This window comes from Jatropha curcas, chromosome 4 (genome assembly GCF_041381405.1).
Source record: "Jatropha curcas cultivar XTBG-Jc1 chromosome 4, XTBG_Jcur_1.0, whole genome shotgun sequence".
Taxonomy (NCBI): Eukaryota; Viridiplantae; Streptophyta; class Magnoliopsida; order Malpighiales; family Euphorbiaceae; genus Jatropha; species Jatropha curcas.
In genome coordinates this window covers 30,902,697-30,921,322 of record NC_143154.1, presented here as the reverse complement: position 1 = coordinate 30,921,322, position 18,626 = coordinate 30,902,697, and the positions used below count along the sequence as shown (strand labels likewise).

General features: G+C 34.5%; 4 protein-coding genes across 4 annotated transcripts; all 4 read right to left on the bottom strand.

Moving 5' to 3' along the window:
* Positions 1-131: 131 nt before the first annotated feature.
* On the bottom strand, positions 132-3,563 carry LOC105645791 (short-chain dehydrogenase TIC 32, chloroplastic). Its single transcript, XM_012231490.4, has 8 exons — positions 3,443-3,563; positions 2,473-2,704; positions 2,308-2,387; positions 1,493-1,646; positions 1,288-1,366; positions 681-765; positions 561-607; positions 132-476 (listed from the first exon to the last, which is right to left on the bottom strand). Exons 1-8 carry the CDS (start codon positions 3,546-3,548, stop codon positions 312-314), a joined length of 948 nt encoding a protein of 315 aa, XP_012086880.1. The 5' UTR covers positions 3,549-3,563; the 3' UTR covers positions 132-311.
* Positions 3,564-4,448: 885 nt separating this feature from the next.
* Positions 4,449-7,524, bottom strand: LOC105645792 (short-chain dehydrogenase TIC 32, chloroplastic). Its single transcript, XM_012231491.4, has 10 exons — positions 7,323-7,524; positions 7,090-7,185; positions 6,733-6,843; positions 6,290-6,521; positions 5,934-6,013; positions 5,589-5,742; positions 5,359-5,437; positions 5,148-5,232; positions 4,958-5,004; positions 4,449-4,856 (listed from the first exon to the last, which is right to left on the bottom strand). Exons 3-10 carry the CDS (start codon positions 6,836-6,838, stop codon positions 4,692-4,694), a joined length of 948 nt encoding a protein of 315 aa, XP_012086881.1. The 5' UTR covers positions 6,839-6,843; positions 7,090-7,185; positions 7,323-7,524; the 3' UTR covers positions 4,449-4,691.
* Positions 7,525-7,716: 192 nt separating this feature from the next.
* LOC105645793 (short-chain dehydrogenase TIC 32, chloroplastic) lies at positions 7,717-11,833 on the bottom strand. Its single transcript, XM_012231492.4, has 8 exons — positions 11,543-11,833; positions 10,503-10,734; positions 10,198-10,277; positions 9,536-9,689; positions 9,291-9,369; positions 8,424-8,508; positions 8,189-8,235; positions 7,717-8,086 (listed from the first exon to the last, which is right to left on the bottom strand). The coding sequence occupies exons 1-8, from the start codon at positions 11,646-11,648 to the stop codon at positions 7,922-7,924; spliced, it is 948 nt and encodes a 315-aa protein (XP_012086882.1). The 5' UTR covers positions 11,649-11,833; the 3' UTR covers positions 7,717-7,921.
* A 1,417-nt stretch (positions 11,834-13,250) lies between these two features.
* On the bottom strand, positions 13,251-16,574 carry LOC105645794 (aquaporin PIP1-2). Its single transcript, XM_012231493.3, has 4 exons — positions 16,127-16,574; positions 15,453-15,751; positions 13,663-13,803; positions 13,251-13,564 (listed from the first exon to the last, which is right to left on the bottom strand). Exons 1-4 carry the CDS (start codon positions 16,452-16,454, stop codon positions 13,469-13,471), a joined length of 864 nt encoding a protein of 287 aa, XP_012086883.1. The 5' UTR covers positions 16,455-16,574; the 3' UTR covers positions 13,251-13,468.
* Positions 16,575-18,626: the final 2,052 nt, after the last annotated feature.

Sequence of the window (18,626 nt, the reverse complement as noted above, 5' to 3'; positions counted from 1 at the left end):
GTGTAATTACACTAATCAAATGAATTTATTTATTTTAAGCAACTACATTTATCGTGATTAGTTTTTAAAACTATTTCAAAAAATATAATATCATTTAAAGTTAGTTTATTATAATAGAGAGTTAGCTCGAATTTACTATTAACGTTACAATATTCTATAATTATTTTTTACTAACAAACATTCTCACATCATGGTTCTAGGCTAAGAACAGTTCACAAGTAATGTTCAAACCAAGAAAATCCCCAAGAATAGTTCACAACATACAAACTGAGTAACAAAACAAGTTGCATACATAGGAGGCTTGAACTTAGCTACTTAGAATTTATCAATGTCAAGCTGAAATCCCACAATTTTGTGGCTAATTCTGAATCTTTAGCCTGAGAACTTGGATTGGCTATGTTACTGTCCGCAAAATATTGTCCAGTTACCCCATTAACCTGCGGATTCAAAGCTACGTAGCATGTAGTGGCTGCTCCCTGTAACCATTCATAACAAACTAATAAAGCTAATTGACAGAATTGAGTTGGAACCCATCAAATATTTAATTCTAAAGGGCAAACCTGTGGGATGTTTTTGAGAAAATATTTACCAACCAGAGAGACAAATCCTGCATCAAGCTCAAGCTCAGTTTATCAAGAAACTGGAAAATTTTGCAGATTGTTTGAGTGTCAAAGAATTACCATTGAAAAAACTGTGATACCGCAAAATATTTGTAGCAATTCCTCCGGGATGAAGTGAATTAGCAGTTATATTTACTCCATCTTCCTGTTATAATCCAAATGCAGTTATATATATTGTTGACAGTAATTCTCTTGGTGCTGTGATGCTAAGTGCTGTCAGCTTAGCTTTCTTATTTCTCATGAATTGTTTTTGAATGAAAGCTCTAGAGTATTTGAATGTTGAATGAATTTGTGGTAGAGCTTAAATTTAGCCACAAACAAAGAGACAAACTTTCTTAAATCATGAGAAGTTAGTATTAAATTCTTTGTGGAAAGCTAGTATAATGTTGCTATATAAAGCAACCCTTGTTAACGAAAGTGTAAGAGAGAAAAACTTGAAAGCTAAGAGTATGAGAGGAGAGAGCTTTGAAAGAATATTAATTATGTAGAAAAAATGAAGAAGAAAAGAAAGAAAAAAAGATCTGTATTTGCATCAACTTTGTCTTTAACTTCCTTAAACTCTGCTATATTGCTTTCTTTGTTTTATCTCCTCTCAATCTTCAACATATAGGCATTCAATTACTTGTTTCTTGTTTTGCTATTACTTAATATTAAAAATGTATTGTACCTTGAGGCGTCTTGCAAGCTCATTGGCGTGCAAAATGTTAGCCAGCTTCGATTGTCCATAAGCACGTATACTTCCGTATCTGTAAATTCACGGGTATAAGAGAGTAATGCTCAGAAAGACATGGCTAATATAAGTATTATACAATGTACAACCAACTATTTAGCAGCATCTACAGATAGGATTCCCAAAATGAACAGTCAAATACCCCAATTCGTCATTGAGTTTATCAAAACGAATTCCTTCCTCATATGCAGCACGGTGAGCTTCTGACGATAAGTTAATAATTCTTCCCTCTCGATTGCTTTCGTGTGCTGTTTTCTTCATGCTCTCCAACAAAAGGTCAGTTAGAAGAAAATGGCCTACAAAATGATCAAGAAATCTCCTGGAGTTTACCCCTATTTTGTTTGTAGAAGATACATCATTGCAGAAATATTAATTTACTAATTCAACAGAACTGTTTGAAAATGGGGGAGGAGAGCTGGTTTTGGAATTTTAAAAGATACAACAAAAATTATATCTTCAACACATAACAAAGGAAGAGATAAAGATGAAGAGGAAAAACATAAATTCATTACTCATAGTAAAAGGATTTACAAAGCATAAAAAACAAAGTTTTTTTTTTCTTCTTCTTCATTCTCATATAGCTATCCAGCTCTCTCCTCTTTCGCTTTTTTTTTTTTTTCTTCTCTCAAATCTGTCCCAGCAGCTAGATTTATACAAAGAAATGCAATCTAGTTTTTACCAACTCTCCACCAAACCCAATACCTTAAGTTAAACTAAACTAAGAAGTAAGCTTTGCTGCCATCATCTTGTTCAAGTTTACAAGAAAGGAAATGATCAAAAACACAAGATGAATGACATTTGACAGCCAAAGTGTCACTATTGCTAACAACAACAATGTTATCAAAACAGAGTTTAAGGAAACAACTAGATTATCATAGAAACAATCTTAGACCTACAATAAATGGAAAGACTCGAAGTATAGAAATTGTCAACCTTACATAATTATATGCAACTTACCAACTTGGTTTGTTGCAAACTGTATTTCTATGCCATCTTGGGAAAGTGCAAAAGGTGTTGCCATAATGCCAGCATTGTTACTTCCAACAAAGAAAAAGAGAAACTTTATATAGCAGAAAACAGAATTCCAGTGAACTCAAACTCTTAAAATTTCTTGTTTCTTACATAAGGAGATTAAGCGGAAGACCCGAGGAAATATATTCAGATGCAAATTTCCTGACTGATGCCATTGAGCTGAGATCCAACTGCATAACATCAATCTTGGCATCTGGGATTTCTTTAAGTATCGCTTCTTTGACACTCTTACCAGCATCCACATTTCTTACTGCCATAACTACATGTACACCTCGCAAAGCAAGAACACGTGCTGTCTCTACACCAAGACCACTTGATGCTCCTGAAATTAGGTTGGACATGAATTAACAGACTAACCTAGCTACTAACAACCAAGAATTCCTTACATTAAATCTTCCATGTAATTGATGAAACATTTAGGAGAGACACAAGATGGTCATATTCTGCAAAAGCCGTACAGAAGAAATATAATCTAGACCAAAGATTGAAATAGGAAGATATTTGAAAAGTGGATTCACAAAAATCTCTTTCCATTCATTTGTGTAATCATTTTCTCAAAATAAATCCATTTGACACAAAAACTAATGAACATTAATCAAATCCACCCACAAATTCTTGTAAGATCTAAGCATCAATGTATTATTACTATAACACTGAGATGCCATTGGATTAGCATATAATAGGCCAGTAGTCGAGTTGTCTACCTTGCAAGGTGAGGGGTTCAACTTCAAACCCAGGCAAACCATTCCCCTTTAAAAGTTTTCTAATGCACCAAACCCAAAAAGGAAAGGAAAAAGACAATTACTAAAACGCAGTAACAATCACCAAAACAGACAAGCTTGAGAAAAAATCATTAAACCCCAGAAATAACCACCGACATTATTTATTTTTCAACTCAAAATAATAGTTTCCCTATTTGGAAACTAAAATGGAAACTGGTAATCTGCCATTCATAAAGAGTCAATATTTATTTTGCTTTCCTCTAATTTAAACCAAGCAAAAGCTGAAATTAGAAAAGGAAGTAAAGTAGCAAGGCAAAGGCTACAGATAAAAACCTGACCAGTGACAATAGCAGTGAGACCAGTGCCATCAATCCCCTGTGTAACTTGCTCAGCTGTGGAACTGGCAGAGAACCCAGATGGCCCTTTCCACCCAAAGATCCACATATTCAGATTTTAAAACTACAGAGTTACAAATTGTTTCTGGCTATATACAGAGCTATAGCTGTTATTCTTTGACTTCAAACCAATCAAATCATGTCACGGCAAATCAAATACTTTTCACAATTTATCAGCATTACTAGAGATTATAGTAATATTTAAGGAGACTCATTGTAAACGTACCAACATAACATTTTAGAACTAGTTTTATGCTACATATTTTTATTTTATAAAAAATGCAAGGTCTTGCGGTTTGGTGGGATCTCATTTTCATCTTTTCCTGTTTTGCATAGTGAAGTTCCTACTATAAAAACCCCTTATTGTTGAATTAGTTTTATGTTACATATTTTTATTTTATAAAAAATGCAAGGTCTTGCGGTTTGGTGGGATCTCACTTGCATCTTTTCTTGTTTTTCATAGTGAAGTTCCTGCTATGAAAACCCCTTATTGTTCTCGTCAACTAAACTTAAGTGTAACTTACCATTTGAACCACCTCTGTATGAGTATCTAAAAAGCTTATTCTGATTATTAGGTTTTGACTCAATAATTCATAATATAGGATTAGAAATAATCCTGTCTCTATTCGGTGCAAGATTATTTTCGATATGTTGCAGGACTTTTCTTTTAAAATTATTGCTAATTGAGTATAAAGCCTTATTTAGCTTTGCCAATTGATGTGTGAGAAATTGACTAGGAATTGCTCTCTCCATTAACACTAATATAATGCACGTAGAATTATGGGGCCTAAATGAAGTTTTATGTTTGGTTTAGTGGAAAGAGGGATAAGAGAAAAAATGGAAAGAAAATGCTTAATCCTTCCTGGAAGGGAAAAAACATATATAAGAAAGTAAAGTGAGCCTCTAAGCTCGATAAACTTCCAAATTATGAATATTGATGCAAGAAAAAGGAAGAAAGATCAAACTTTCATCTATATATCGTAATATAAATCCGAAACCTGCATATAATACATTCATGTTGACTGCAGAAACCAGTTAAACTTTGATAAAAGTTGGGTTCTGATACAAGACAAGTAATATTCAAAAACCAATATGTACATACACTTTTCTCAGAACTGAGAAATCAACAGAACATATGAACTGATCAAGGAAACAAGTTACTTATATAGGAGGCTTGAACTTGATTGCTTAGTTACTTAGAACTTGTCAATGTCAAGCTGAAATCCCACAATTTTTTGGCTAATTCTGCGTCTTTAGCCTGAGAACTTGGATTGGAGAGATTACTGTCCACAAAATATTGTCCAGTTACCCCATTAACTTGCGGATTCAATGCTACGTAGCATGTAGTGGCTGCTCCCTGAAACCATGCATAACAAAGTAATAAAGCTACTGCATTTCTTAGTTGCACTGACAGAACTGGATTGGAACATATCAAATTTGTTATTCTAAAGGACATACCTGTGGGATATTTTTGAGAAAATATTTACCAACCAGAGACACAAATCCTGCATCAAGCCCAAGCTAAGTTTATCAAGAACTGGAAAAATTCAACTTGTAAATGAATGAAGAAACTAGATCAAAATTAACTTCAATATTGAAAAGAATAACCTTAGCCATACTAAGAAGAGTTGAAGTGTCAAAGTATTACCATAGAAAAAACTGTGATGCCGCAAAAGATTGGTACCAATTGACCCAGGATTAAGTGAATTAGCAGTTATATTTACACCATCTTCCTGTGTGGAAAGAAGTGGGGGAGAGGTTTATAAGCTTCTTTTGAGATATGTGATTACTATGAGAAATACATAGTAAAGGGAGAAAACTCCTAGTATTCAAAACTTAATATTTAAAATGTCTTGTACCTTAAAGCGACTTGCAAGCTCATTGGCATGCAAGATATTAGCTAGTTTTGATTGTCCATAAGCACCTAAACTGCCATATCTGTAAATTCAACGAATAAGAGTGTGATGCTCAGAAATACATGGAATATTGCTAATCTATAACCATCTATATGTGCATTAGTGTATGCAGAGTGTGTCCATGTATTTAGCAGCATCTAAAGATAGGATTCCCAGAAAGAACAGCCAAATACCCTGATTCGTCATTGAGTTTATCAAAACGAATTCGTTCACGGTACGCAAAGCGGTGAGCTTCTGATGATAAATTAACAATTCTTCCCTCTTGATTGCTTTCACGTGCTGTTTTCTTCATGGTCTCCAACAGAAGGTCAGTTAGAAGAAAATGACCTGCAAAATTATCAAGAACATCTCTTACAGTTTATCCCCATTTTATCTGTAGAAGACGAAGGATATTATTAATATATGGGGGAAAAAGAAATTAATTTTTATTTTTTTGAGAGTCTTCACAAAGTAATCCCATATCTGTTATTCTCTAGGCTTTCTTTTGATCTGTGTTTTCTCATGAGTATTGAACTTACCGACATAGTTTGTCGCAAACTGTATTTCTATGCCATCTTGGGAAAGTGCGAAAGGTGTTGCCATTATGCCAGCATTGTTACTTCCAACAAAGAAAATAGAACTTTAGTTCTTGCTGTTCAATTTCAAAAGACTTCCTAAATGGGTGTACAATGTGCACATTAAAGAATAGTTAGGAAGAGAGCTGCCTTTATAAAAAGTTCCATGAAAGAACAGAATAGAATCAAAATAGCAAGCAGCAAAACAATCACTCAAATGGGCTTGCAAAGCAGAGAATATCTGTACACATTTAAGAGGAATTTACATAACAGAAAACAGAAACCCAGTGAACTCAAAACTCTTAATCTTAGTTTCTTACATAAGAAGATTCAGCGGAAGACCAGAGGAAATATATTCAGATGCAAATTTCCTGACAGATGCCATTGAGCTGAGGTCCAACTGCATAACATCAATCTTGGCATCAGGGATTTCTGTAAGTATTTCTTCTTTGACACTCTTACCAGCATCCACATTCCTTACTGCCATAACCACATGCACACCTCGCAAAGCAAGAACACGAGCTGTCTCCGCACCAAGACCGCTTGATGCTCCTGAAATTAGGCCCAAAATGAATTAACAGACTAACCTAGCCTAATAACCAAGAATTCCTGACAGACATAAATTGTCATAATGGATAAAACATGTAGGATAGACAATAAAGACATGTAAGAGAGACATTTAAGGAAAGAGAGTAGGAAGGACAAAAGAGAGACATTTAAGGAAAGAGAGTAGAAAGGACAAAGGCTATAGATAAAACGTAACCTGTAACAATAGCAGTGAGGCCAGTACCATCAATCCCCTGTGTAACTTGCTCAGCTGTGGAACTGGCAGAGAACCCAGATGGCCCTTTCCACCCAAAAATCCACATATTGCCTGTTCTAAAACTAGAGTTACAATTTGTTTCTGGCTATATACAGAGCTATAGCTGTTGTTTTTTGACTTCAAGTCAATCACAATCGTGTCGCGACAAATCAAAACTTGAATATATATATATATTAGTGCAAGAACTTGGCACATCTGCTTGTTCTTATATTGCTTATTAACAGAAAAAACCAATACAAAACCCAACCCTTTTTAGTTTTTCACCGCAAAGTTCTTTTAATTATATTATAATATTACCTTATTCATTTCTCATTCCCTATTCATTCTTCTTCAACCTCCATCTTTGCACCGAAACAAAACCTAACAAAGCCTAATCATTCTCGTTGTTGATAACTGCAGATAAAAGAAATCTGAAAATTATGCTTGTTAACCTTATTTACTTCATCGATTGAGAAAAACCCAACAAAGCCTAATCATTCTCGTTGTTGATAACTGTAAATAAAAGAAATCTGAAAATTATGTTTGTTAACCTTATTTACTTCATTGATTGAGAAATTTCACAAGAATCCACAGATTATATTGCGTAAATCTCCTTTTTCTTGCCCTAATTCCACATCCCAGGCTCAACTAATACTGGATTAAAGCCAAGAATCTTTTTGTTAAGAAAAGAACAAGAACTTCACTTCCGTCATAATTCGTTATATTAACCCAAGCACAGCCAGAGCAAAAATGGACGCAAGAAATATATTCTTTTAACAAAAAGATTCCTGAACGAATGGATTTCAATGACTTCTAAATATAAAATATATTTTTTGTTTAGATACATGTCATTTCATTTCTTTATCTATCCTGATTATATCGTAATTAATATCATTAATTATTTACTAATGACTTCAATTGAGACATAATCAGGGACTTGTATAATTGCAGAAACCATTGTAGAAGGTTCTTCCATCATATGTAAAAAAGGCATATGGGTTTTGATACAAGTAATATTTAAAACCAAGAAAATCCCCCAAAAAAAGTTGATATGTCCACACACTTTTTCACAACTGAAAAATCAACAGAACATTCAAACTGAGTAATAGAACAAGTTGCTTAAATAGGAGGCTTGAACTGCACTGGTTAGCTATTTTGGATTTGTCAATGTCAAACTGAAATCCCATAGTTTTTTGGCTAATTCTGGATCTTTAGCCTGAGAACTTGGATTGGCTATGTTACTGTCCATAAAATATTCTCCAGTTACCCCCTTGACCTGCGGATTCAATGCTACGTAGCATGTAGTCGCTGCTCCCTACAACCGCACATAAAAAACTAATAAACATACTGCATTGCTTACTTGCAGCAGTGACAAATTGAATTGGAAATATCAAATGTTTGATTCTAAAGGACATACCTGTGGAACATTTTTGAGAAAATATTTACCAACCAGAGACACAAATCCTGCATGAAGCCCAAGCTCAGTTTATCAAGAACTGGAAAATTCAAACTTAGTAAAATGAAGAAACTTATTAAGCCTGATAATGATCGGATGTAATACGCCGAAAATTTGGTAGATCAAATTAACTTTCAATAGTCAAAAGAATAACCTTAGCCTATGTCAAAGAGGAGTTGAAGTGTAAAGGAATTACCATTGATGACACTGTGATACCGCAAAAGATTTGTAACAATTGCCCCAGGATGAAGTGAATTAGCAGTTATATTTACTCCTCCTTCCTGCATTGGAAAAAAAAGTGAGTGACAAGCTTATAAGACTTGTTTTGAGATACTTGTGAGATTACTATGACAAAACCACACAATGGGAGAAAGGCTCCCGAATCATAAAGCAACTCCTAGTATGCATGCGATAGGGATACCATAGGAAGCATTTATAGTAAACCATTCAAAAAAGCAATCAATGTAATATATTATTTTGATTTAGTGCAAAATATCTGAAAAGGAAAACAAAGAGAAAAATAGGTACAGAGGAAAAGTCCTTCATTAGCCAGGATGTAACTAAAGGGCCAAGGATAAGAGGCACCTTTAATATATATATATATATATATATATATATATATATATATATATATATATATATATATTTGAGATAATGCATTCAAGTATTTGTTCCCTGTGTTTTCTTTTTTCTTTTGGATTATCAAAGCACTAAAGTTAAATAACGGTTGATCAACAATTTAAACAATGTTGCTTGTCAATAAAGATTTTCTGGTGATTTCAAAGTTTTTCCAAGGTATTAGCAAATATGCAGAACATTGTGAGGACCAAATTTCCACAAGCATTGAACATTATTTTACCGATTCACCTTGGGACAACCACATTTCAATCAGACTATGGCAATGACAAGTAGATACATCTTACAAAACTTACTATATATGTTTAGAAATCTTAGATTATTAGAAACTTCATTGACCAAAAAGAATGACAATGTCCTGGAATCTGACCTCTTCCAAAGATTTTCATTAGAGACTCTAATTACTTAAATTTAAAATGTCTTGTACCTTAAGGCGTTTTGCAAGCTCATTGGCATGCAAAATGTTAGCCAGCTTTGATTGTCCATAAGCACCTAAACTGCTGTATCTGTAAATCCACAGGTATAAGAGGGCAATATTCAGAAATACATGGAATATTGCTAATCTGTGCATTATAGATTGTACAACCATCTATATGTGCTCTCGTGGATGCAGTGTGTGTCCATGTATTTAGCAGCATCTAAAGATAGGATTCCCAGAGAACAGCCAAATACCCTGATTCGTCATTGAGTTTATCAAAATGAATTCCTTCACGGTATGCAAAGCGGTGACCTTCTGATGATACATTAACTATTCTTCCCTCTTGATTGCTTTCACGTGCTGTTTTCTTCATGCTTTCCAACAAAAGGTCTGTCAGAAGAAAATGGCCTGCAAAATGATTATGAAATCTCTTAGAGTTTACCTCCATTTATGTTTGTAGAAGATACATCATTGCAGAAACATTTACTAATTCAAGAGAACAATGTTTATGAAAACAGAGTTTGAAGAAGTCACTAAACTATTGTAGAAATGACATATAATAAATAATAAGACTGAAAGAAGTATAGAAAGTACTTCGAAGAATCACGAAAGTTATTAATCCATGGGAAAAAAAAAGGCAATTTTTATTTTTTTGAGAGTTTTCACAAAGTAATCCTATATGGCTTATTCTTTAGACTGCCTATATTGGCTGTTTCCAACGGATGTTTGTTGATATTCCCCCATATTCAATTGCAAGGAATTTGAAACCTTTTGTGCTAGATCAGTTTTATTACTATGCATTCTCCATTCGATCTCATTTCTAAATCAAAAGCATACTATGTTGCATTTTGCTGCCACGACATATATTGGAACCAAACTATAAGGAAATTTCTTACAGAAATTATCTGCAACTTACCAACATGATTTGTTGCAAACTGTATTTCTATGCCATCTTGGGAAAGTGTGAAAGGTGTTGCCATAATCCCTGCATTGTTACTTCCAACAAATAAAAAGAACTTTTAAGCTCTTGCGTTCAATTTCAAAAGGTATCCTTAATTGGTGTACAATGAAAGAGCAGAATAGAATCAAACAGCAAGCAGCAAAACAATCAGAGTCACATGTGCATGCAGAACAGAGAATTCCGACACACATTTAATAGGAATTTATATAACAAACAGAAATAGAATCCAGTGAACTCGAACTCTTAATATAGTTTCTTACATAAGGAGATTCAGCGGGAGATCCAAGGAAATATATTCGGAAGCAAATTTCCTGACAGATGCCATTGAGCTAAGATCCAACTGCATAACATCAATCTTGGCATCGGGGATTTCTTTAAGTATCGATTCTTTGACACTCTTACCAGCATCCACATTCCTTACTGCCATGACCACATGTACACCCCGCAAAGCAAGAACACGTGCTGTCTCCGCACCAATACCACTTGATGCTCCTGAAATTAGACAGAATGAATTAACAAACTAACCTAACCTACTAACAACCAAAAATTCCTTACGTAATCTACATTGTCATTTAGGTAATAATCAATCTTCCACATAATCGATAAAACATGTAGGAGGGAATTTTAAGCAGGAAGGTCTTACAGAAATTGGTATCAACAAAGTCTAGAGCTGATGGTCATATACTATGCAACAATCATTACAAAAGAAATATAACAACCCAGAACCAAAAATACAAATAGTTAGATATTTCAAAAGTCCACCCAAAAGAATCTCTCTGTATTCATTTATGTAATCAACTCCTTAGGATAAATCTATTTAAAAAAGGAACCAATGAAAAATAAGCTCACAAGCACAAGTGTTCATTAACAACTCCGCCCACAAATTCTTGCAAGAACTAAGCATCCATGTATTATTACAAAAACACTGAGATGCCATTGGTCTACCAGGGCTAGTACGACAATAGACGAGTTGTCTGCTTTGTAAGGTGAGGGGTTCAAACCCAGGCAAACCACTCCCCTTTAAAAATTCTCCAAATGGACCACGGAAAAAAAAAGGGCTTGAGACAATTATGAAAACGCAGTAACAGCCACTAAAATATACAAGCTTGAGAAAAATTATTAAACCCCACAGATAATCACGAACTTGTTCCCCTTTTTGAAAGCTAAAAATGGCAACTTGTAATTTACCATTTATAAAGATTCAATATTTATTTTGCTTCCCTCTAATTTAAACCAAACAAAAGCTGAAATTAGAAAAGGAAAGAAACTAGCTAGGCAAAGACTGCAGATAAAACCTAACCTGTGACAATACCAGTGAGGCCAGTTCCATCAATCCCCTGTGTAACCTGCTCAGCTGTGGAACACGCAGAGAACCCAGATGCCCCTTTCAACCCAAAAATCCACATATTGCAGAATTTGAAACTAGAGAGTTACAAATTGTTTCTGGCTATGCTTCAAAAACTGACCAAACATGGAAATATATTGCTATGAAGAGCCAAAAGTTTTATTGTTTGACTTCAAGCCGATCACAGTCATTTCGGGACCAATCAAAATTTGATGTATAGATTAGTACATGAACTTGCCACATGTGCTTGATATTTGCACTTACTAAACATTGGTTTTGACAATCCATGTCTGTTCTCCTGTGACGAACAGCTGGTGCAAAATTAAAATTTTGTAGCAAATTCAACAAAGTTTTCAATTTATCGGCCCGAAAGTGCTTTACCATTCATTTTTATTATTTAATAGCATCAACTTAGATTATAGTAATAATTAAGGAGTAATTGCAACATTAAAATGTATTTTTGTTGTTGAGTTGATTTAATTTGTATTATTATTTGTTAACCAAAATAGTAATTTTTGGTTTTGTTTTTCCTTCAAAAAACTTATATTTCCCTTTCAATGGAGAAAGGAATTTGGATAGAATTTTAAGATTAAAGATACTATACACATATAAGATTATTTCCATTTCATTCAAAATTATAGCTTTAAGTACTAATTAAACAATAATATTTTATCTAACTCTGAGATAATTTATTAAAAAAATTATCTTTGAGAGTGTTTTAATTACATGTAGTTGGGGTATTCAGTTCCAGTTAATAAGTTAATAATTCGAGTTCAGTCCCACTTATATTTGCAAGTTATCACATTTATCAAATCCAAGTGACATCAGAATAACTTAATTTCTACTTGCACAGTAGTTTCTCTAGCAAATGAACTTGGATAGGTTGAAAGCTACTTATCTTGTGCTTGGTGTGAGCTGTGATTCCACATTTTACATTTACTTAGAAAGTTGAAAGAGGAATAAAATTGTTGTAAGCATAAATTTGCCTCTAAAGCTAACACTTTTATCCTTGAATCACTCTTACGTTTATTGCTAAAAAGTGTAACTTTAGGAGCACAATAAGTCTCCATAGATTTAAGTTGCCGCAAGGATAAAAGTATTAACTTTGGAAGTAAATTTATGCATTAGGCACAAAAAAAATTTTCGTCTTGGCTCAACTTAGGCTAGATTTTGGGCAAGGGTTGTTTGAGCACAATGTCCTGAGTTTGGGTTCAATTATGCAGTATAATATGGAGTGAACATTTCGAGGGAGCCAGCTCAAATGGCATTATGCAGCTCCCCACTTTTCTTTTCTTTATAAAAAAGAAAGGAGAGGGAGAGAGAGAGAGAGAGAGAGAGAGAGAAAGAAGCACTGAGCCTTGAAAAGGACAGTGGTGAAGATCAATTGTGTGAAGAACTAAAGAAGAAAGATGGTTGAAAACAGTGGCTGCTCAAGGAGCAAGCCACACAAAACCATCCACAAGAGCATAAGTGAATTCTCAACTAAAATCACATCATTATTACGACAATTGGAACTTGAGATTGAATTTTAGGTGAAGCAATAGAATTGTGGATGGGAAGTTCCAATCAATGGACCTTCCAACCACTTGACTATTCTCATCAGCACTAAGCAGACATGATAATGTAGGACAAGATTTTGCTTAATGAAAGGAAGATAGCAGAATAAAGATAAAAAAGAATTTCTCCATTCAATAGGGGTCACAAACTTGATACATCACCAATACTAGATAATTTACACACATGATTAACATAATTAACTTTTTCAATACCAGATTCACATGGAAGCGGAAGAGAACCAAAAATACACAACAAAAGAAAAAACAAAAAAAAAAAAAACAGAACACTAAAGTAGAAAAGTGATGGTGAAATGCAAAGCAGCATTTAAGCCCTGCTCTTGAAAGGAATAGCTCTAATGACTATCTGGTGGTACAGAGCAGCAAGAGCAGCTCCAATGAAGGGCCCAACCCAAAAAACCCACTGCACAAGCACAAATAGACAAATTGCAAGAAATTAAAAATCTATTCATCTTTGGTAAAGTGGCAAAAATTCTCTCTTGAAAGTCAGAATATACTTACGTGGTCATCCCAGGCGTGGTCTTTGTTGAAGATGATAGCAGCTCCAAGACTCCTGGCTGGGTTAATGCCAGTTCCAGTAATGGGGATGGTGGCCAAGTGAACCAAGAACACTGCAAACCCAATGGGAAGAGGAGCCAAAATCTGCAACAGGATTCAATAAAGTGTCAACCAGAGCAATCCTAATCACAATCTTCTACTGAGAGTTTAATACTTCTCGTTATGTATTTGAGAAAGATTTGTAAAAAGTAATGAACCGTCAAATATCAATCTCATATAATCATTCGAACTCCATATCAAGTAAGCTCAAGGTTAGTTTTCACTTGATATAGCTGGTCCACGATTGAACCAGACATTTGGTGAGAACTCGTTCACAAGGCTACAGAAAACATTAGATTGTTTCCAAAACCTTTGTTCACATGGATGTGGTAAGAACTTACACAGAGGCAGTAAAAAACCTTTGTTCAATCAATTCTTGCTACAGCAGCATGAAAAAGGATTTAACCACACGGGAAAAACTTACTGGGGATAAGACTTGCCTAGACCGGGTCTTCACGGACCAATACACACATGCATGTGCTTTTTATCTGCATGGACCCGGTCCAAGGAAGTCACCTCATAACTCAAGTGTCAGAGAAATTGTGTTAGTCATTAAGACCATTCCAGGACACAAGAAACATGCAGCCATTAATCCATTTTCCTCCATTACACTGTCAAAAGAAACATCATTTATGCTGTAACACAAAGTGCAAGACATTTTTTCTCTGTCAAGAATACATTGGAACTAAATAGACATACTTTGTTTTTGATGCAGCAAGTGCAACATCAAGCAGAAACAAACAAGTAGCAGAACCTATTTGTCTTCACCACTGCAATGGCACCGGACACGACCTTATTATGCTCGGACACATTTATAGCCTATGTTTTCTGTGGTGGTAATAAACAAAACGTACCTAAGAATTCTAACCAAACACATGTGAGAGGCAAGAAAATTCCGACCCAAGGAATTTTCTTGTGTAAATCACATCCGCAAACAAGAAGAAACCACTTATTCCAAAAAATGAACACGCTGTAGATTATGGCTGCTAAAGTTTCCAACTTCATTAGCAGAAAATGGCTAATTGTAGCAGCCTGCAACTATCTATATAGGTTTACAAGGATTCATTAGACCATGAAGGAATACCACTTATCTGGTTTTACTTCTAAAATTAAGAATCAGAGAAGATCTTGTAGACCCCAGATTTTGGAGAATCAAACAATCAGCTCATTGAAAAGGATTACAGCAGCTATTAGTAAACTTAACCACGAGTGATTTAAGCAAAATATCAAGTTATAGGACACTAAATATCACAAACAACCAAGTCATTGAAAGTTACAAGAAAGAAAGAACCCAGTAGTCAGGGACGAAGCCACCCTTTAGAGGAGAGGGGCAATTGCCCCCCCTTCTATTTTGAGAAAAAAAAAAAAAAAGTTTTTCCTTAACTATTCCAGGCTTTGAACCTCGGTCTAATGCAATTTTTAAGACACTCTGACCATTTTGCTCTCTCCATTTCTACACAATAATCTCTTGATGTACTTTTATACTGATTTGCCCCCTCATTTATAAATCCTAGCTTCGTCCCCGTCAGTAGTTGAGCAACCCTCCTCTCTCTTTAAGAATTTATAATGTACTAAGAAAAAGGAAACAAGTCTACAGAGCAGTCCAAATGACAGTTAAGGATTTGCAGGTAAAAGAACATGACGAAGTTGAAAGCCAAATATATGACACAGGGCGAAAAATGGGGAATACTTACAGGGACATGAGAGTCCCTGGCGCTCCTCTTAGCATCAGTGGCGGAGAAGACAGTGTAGACAAGAACAAAGGTGCCAACAATCTCAGCACCAAGACCGTCACCCTTAGTGTAGCCTGAAGCAACAACGTTGGCTCCACCACCCAAACTCTCATATACACGGTTGCCCTCAAAACCTTTCACCACACCAGCACCACAGATGGCACCAAGGCACTGCATGATGATGTAGAACAAAGCCCTTGTCAAAGAAAGCTTCCGTGCCAGAAACAAACCAAAGGTCACTGCTGGGTTAATGTGTCCTCCTGTTTTTGCAACACAAACATACAGATCTGGTTACTATGATTCTTGATCATAGAATTTTGAACAATATACACTACCATAACAACTCAAAACCCCCAACCCACTTGAAAATAACATGATACATGAAAAAGGTGGCTACTTCTCTGATAAAAATGCAAATCCCAAAACCCACCAAAGTTTAGCTCACAAACTACAAAAAAATGGAAGGAAGAATTACGTTTCCTGAGTTCTGAACGATATGGACTATTTACAATAACTGTAAACCCGAACTTAACCGTAAATGAAAAAGAAGGCTAATTTGCACGTAAAAATGAAAATACAAACACAAAAATTTTAGCTCAAAAAACTGCAAAAGCAGGAAGGAGGAATTATATTACCTGAGATACCAGCAGTACAGTAGACAAGTGCAAAGATCATTCCACCAAAGGCCCAAGCAATACCTTGGGTACCCACAGTAGCACATTTATTGCCAGATTTAGAGACACCCATAACAGTCAAGACAGTGATGTACAGGAACAAGAAAGTTGCCACGAACTCTGCAATACCAGCCCTGTAGAAAGACCATGAGGAGAGCTCACCAGGCTCAAACAAAGGAGCTGGTGGTGGCTCCTTGTAGTCCTTGTCTGTTTGAGCTGCAGTCCCTATGGGTTGCCTTTCTGTAAACTTGTTTGCTCCTAGTCTAACATCTTCTTCCTTGCCCTCCATTGCTGTATCTCTCACACACAGGAAAAGAAATGATGGGTTCTTTGAATCTCTCAAGGCAAGGCCAAAAGCGCACTCTTAAAAAGCAAGCAGAAGCTGTGCAGTTTGTGAGGAGATAAAGGGTGGTTTTATAGGTAGTTTAAGTTTCCTTAACTTATTTGGCCTAAAGAGAAAATGGGTTGTCCTTGCTTATATTTTTTCAATTTTTAATTTCCTGATCTGTTAATTCATCTTCATTACAATGATTCTTGTACACTCTACTGATTATTTCTTAAATTGGTAGGGCCATTTTAAATAATCTTGAACTTCTATTTAATATATACTCCAATGATCTTTCAAAATAAATATATATGAACAATCATTTTCAATCATGATACAATAAAATTATTAACAAAGTTTAACTGTTAAAAATTCTAATTACCTAAAATGAAAATACTGAGTATGAAAATAGATTTTGAGAGATTTATGGATGTTATTGTGTTAAATAGGGTTTTTTACCTATTTTAAAAAAAAAATGGGTGAATATAATTATTACTTTATACTCTAATAATAAGTAGAGAGAATAGAGAAGTATTAAAAGAAGTGAGTAGAGGCTAAGGGATTGTTCTGGAAAGTGCAGAGAGATGTTGACAGGTTTTGGTTGGTGGTTTGTACCTTGTTCTTATCCTAGAGTTATTTCTTTTTCTTTTATTATTTATTATTACTTTTTTGTCTCTATAAATTTCCAATTTTTTAATTTCCTTTTTCCTGGTCCATCTGATTAGCTGTTCAGTATTTTCTGATCATTCATCCAACTAGGACAAAAGAATGTGAGTCAGGTTAAAAAAATAAATATTAAAAATTTTCCAGAAGAAAAAAAGCTATTATTGAATTTTTATATCTAAAAATTATGTTGACAGTTAAATAAAGCGGTAGGAAATTTTAATCTTTTTAACGGTCAAACTATAAGTTTGATTTTTGAAATATGTTTTGAGAAGATCACCGCACATTCTAAAATAAATAAATATATAAATAACATTAATATTTTAATTAATTTTTTTATATATACATATATATTTATATATAACAATAATTAAAATATTAGTATAAAAACTCAACATTTTGTAATCACTTTCTGATTTAACAATTTCCTGCCTCGGAATGGTTGTTACATGTACCTTTCATTTATGGGTACAGTGGTCATTTCCCAACACGAACAAAATGTAGGAGGATATTTTATTTAAAAAGCTAAAGCTACAGTACATAGCGTCCCAGCCACAAATTAAAAGCGGAAAATAAAACAAGAATCGAACGGTCGAGAGAAACTGACCGTTAGTGTCCGTTACGAAAGTGACATCCACGTTTTGAAAAAGCCCACGGGTAACTTAACGGTTACATGTAATAAAACGGTCCAAACAATCCGAAATTACTATGCCGGCCTTTTGTCGTGGCCTTATGAGGTACTGACACGTCTACGAAAGTCCAAAGTTTCAACCCTATGAGTAGTTGGCCTATGATGACATGTCCTTAGTGAGGGTTAATTAAGGGATGAGGATTCAGCTTTTGTAAGTTGTAACCAAAAGGCAAAAGAAAAAGGAAATGATGAAATAACCTTTGGCTTTGGGAAGCAATTGATTGTGGATGACCAAAAAATTGAGTGCATTTTGAAAGAAATATTTCAATTTAAATTTCTTTTTTGTAAGTGTGTCCTAATTGATATTTATTTTCCAATTTATAGCTATTATATAGCGATTGAGTTGAAATTTCTTTTTTTTTTTTTTATAATATATGAAGAGTGTAAGGTTTCAGGTTTTAAACTGGGTTATAAATTTTTTTATAGTTATCTTCCAATCAATATTTTTCTTTTGTTAAATATGATGAGACTCAAAGTTTAGAAATGATTCCATTGCTTAGACATTTTGTTTAAGGACTATAATTATACAATCCAATGGATCCATGACCACCTTGAATAACAAAAACCAAAAGCTTGAATTAGGGATTATCCTTCAATGGTATTTAATTATTTGCATGACCAAACATGCCAAATAAAAACAAACAAACAAAACTTAGGTGGGACCATATAACCTTCTTTTTTTTTTTTTTCTTCTCTGTTGGTTGTAATCCTCCACACAACATTTTGATCTCATTCTTTAGCTTTATATGAAGAAAAAGAGTAAACCCACCCTATCAATTATG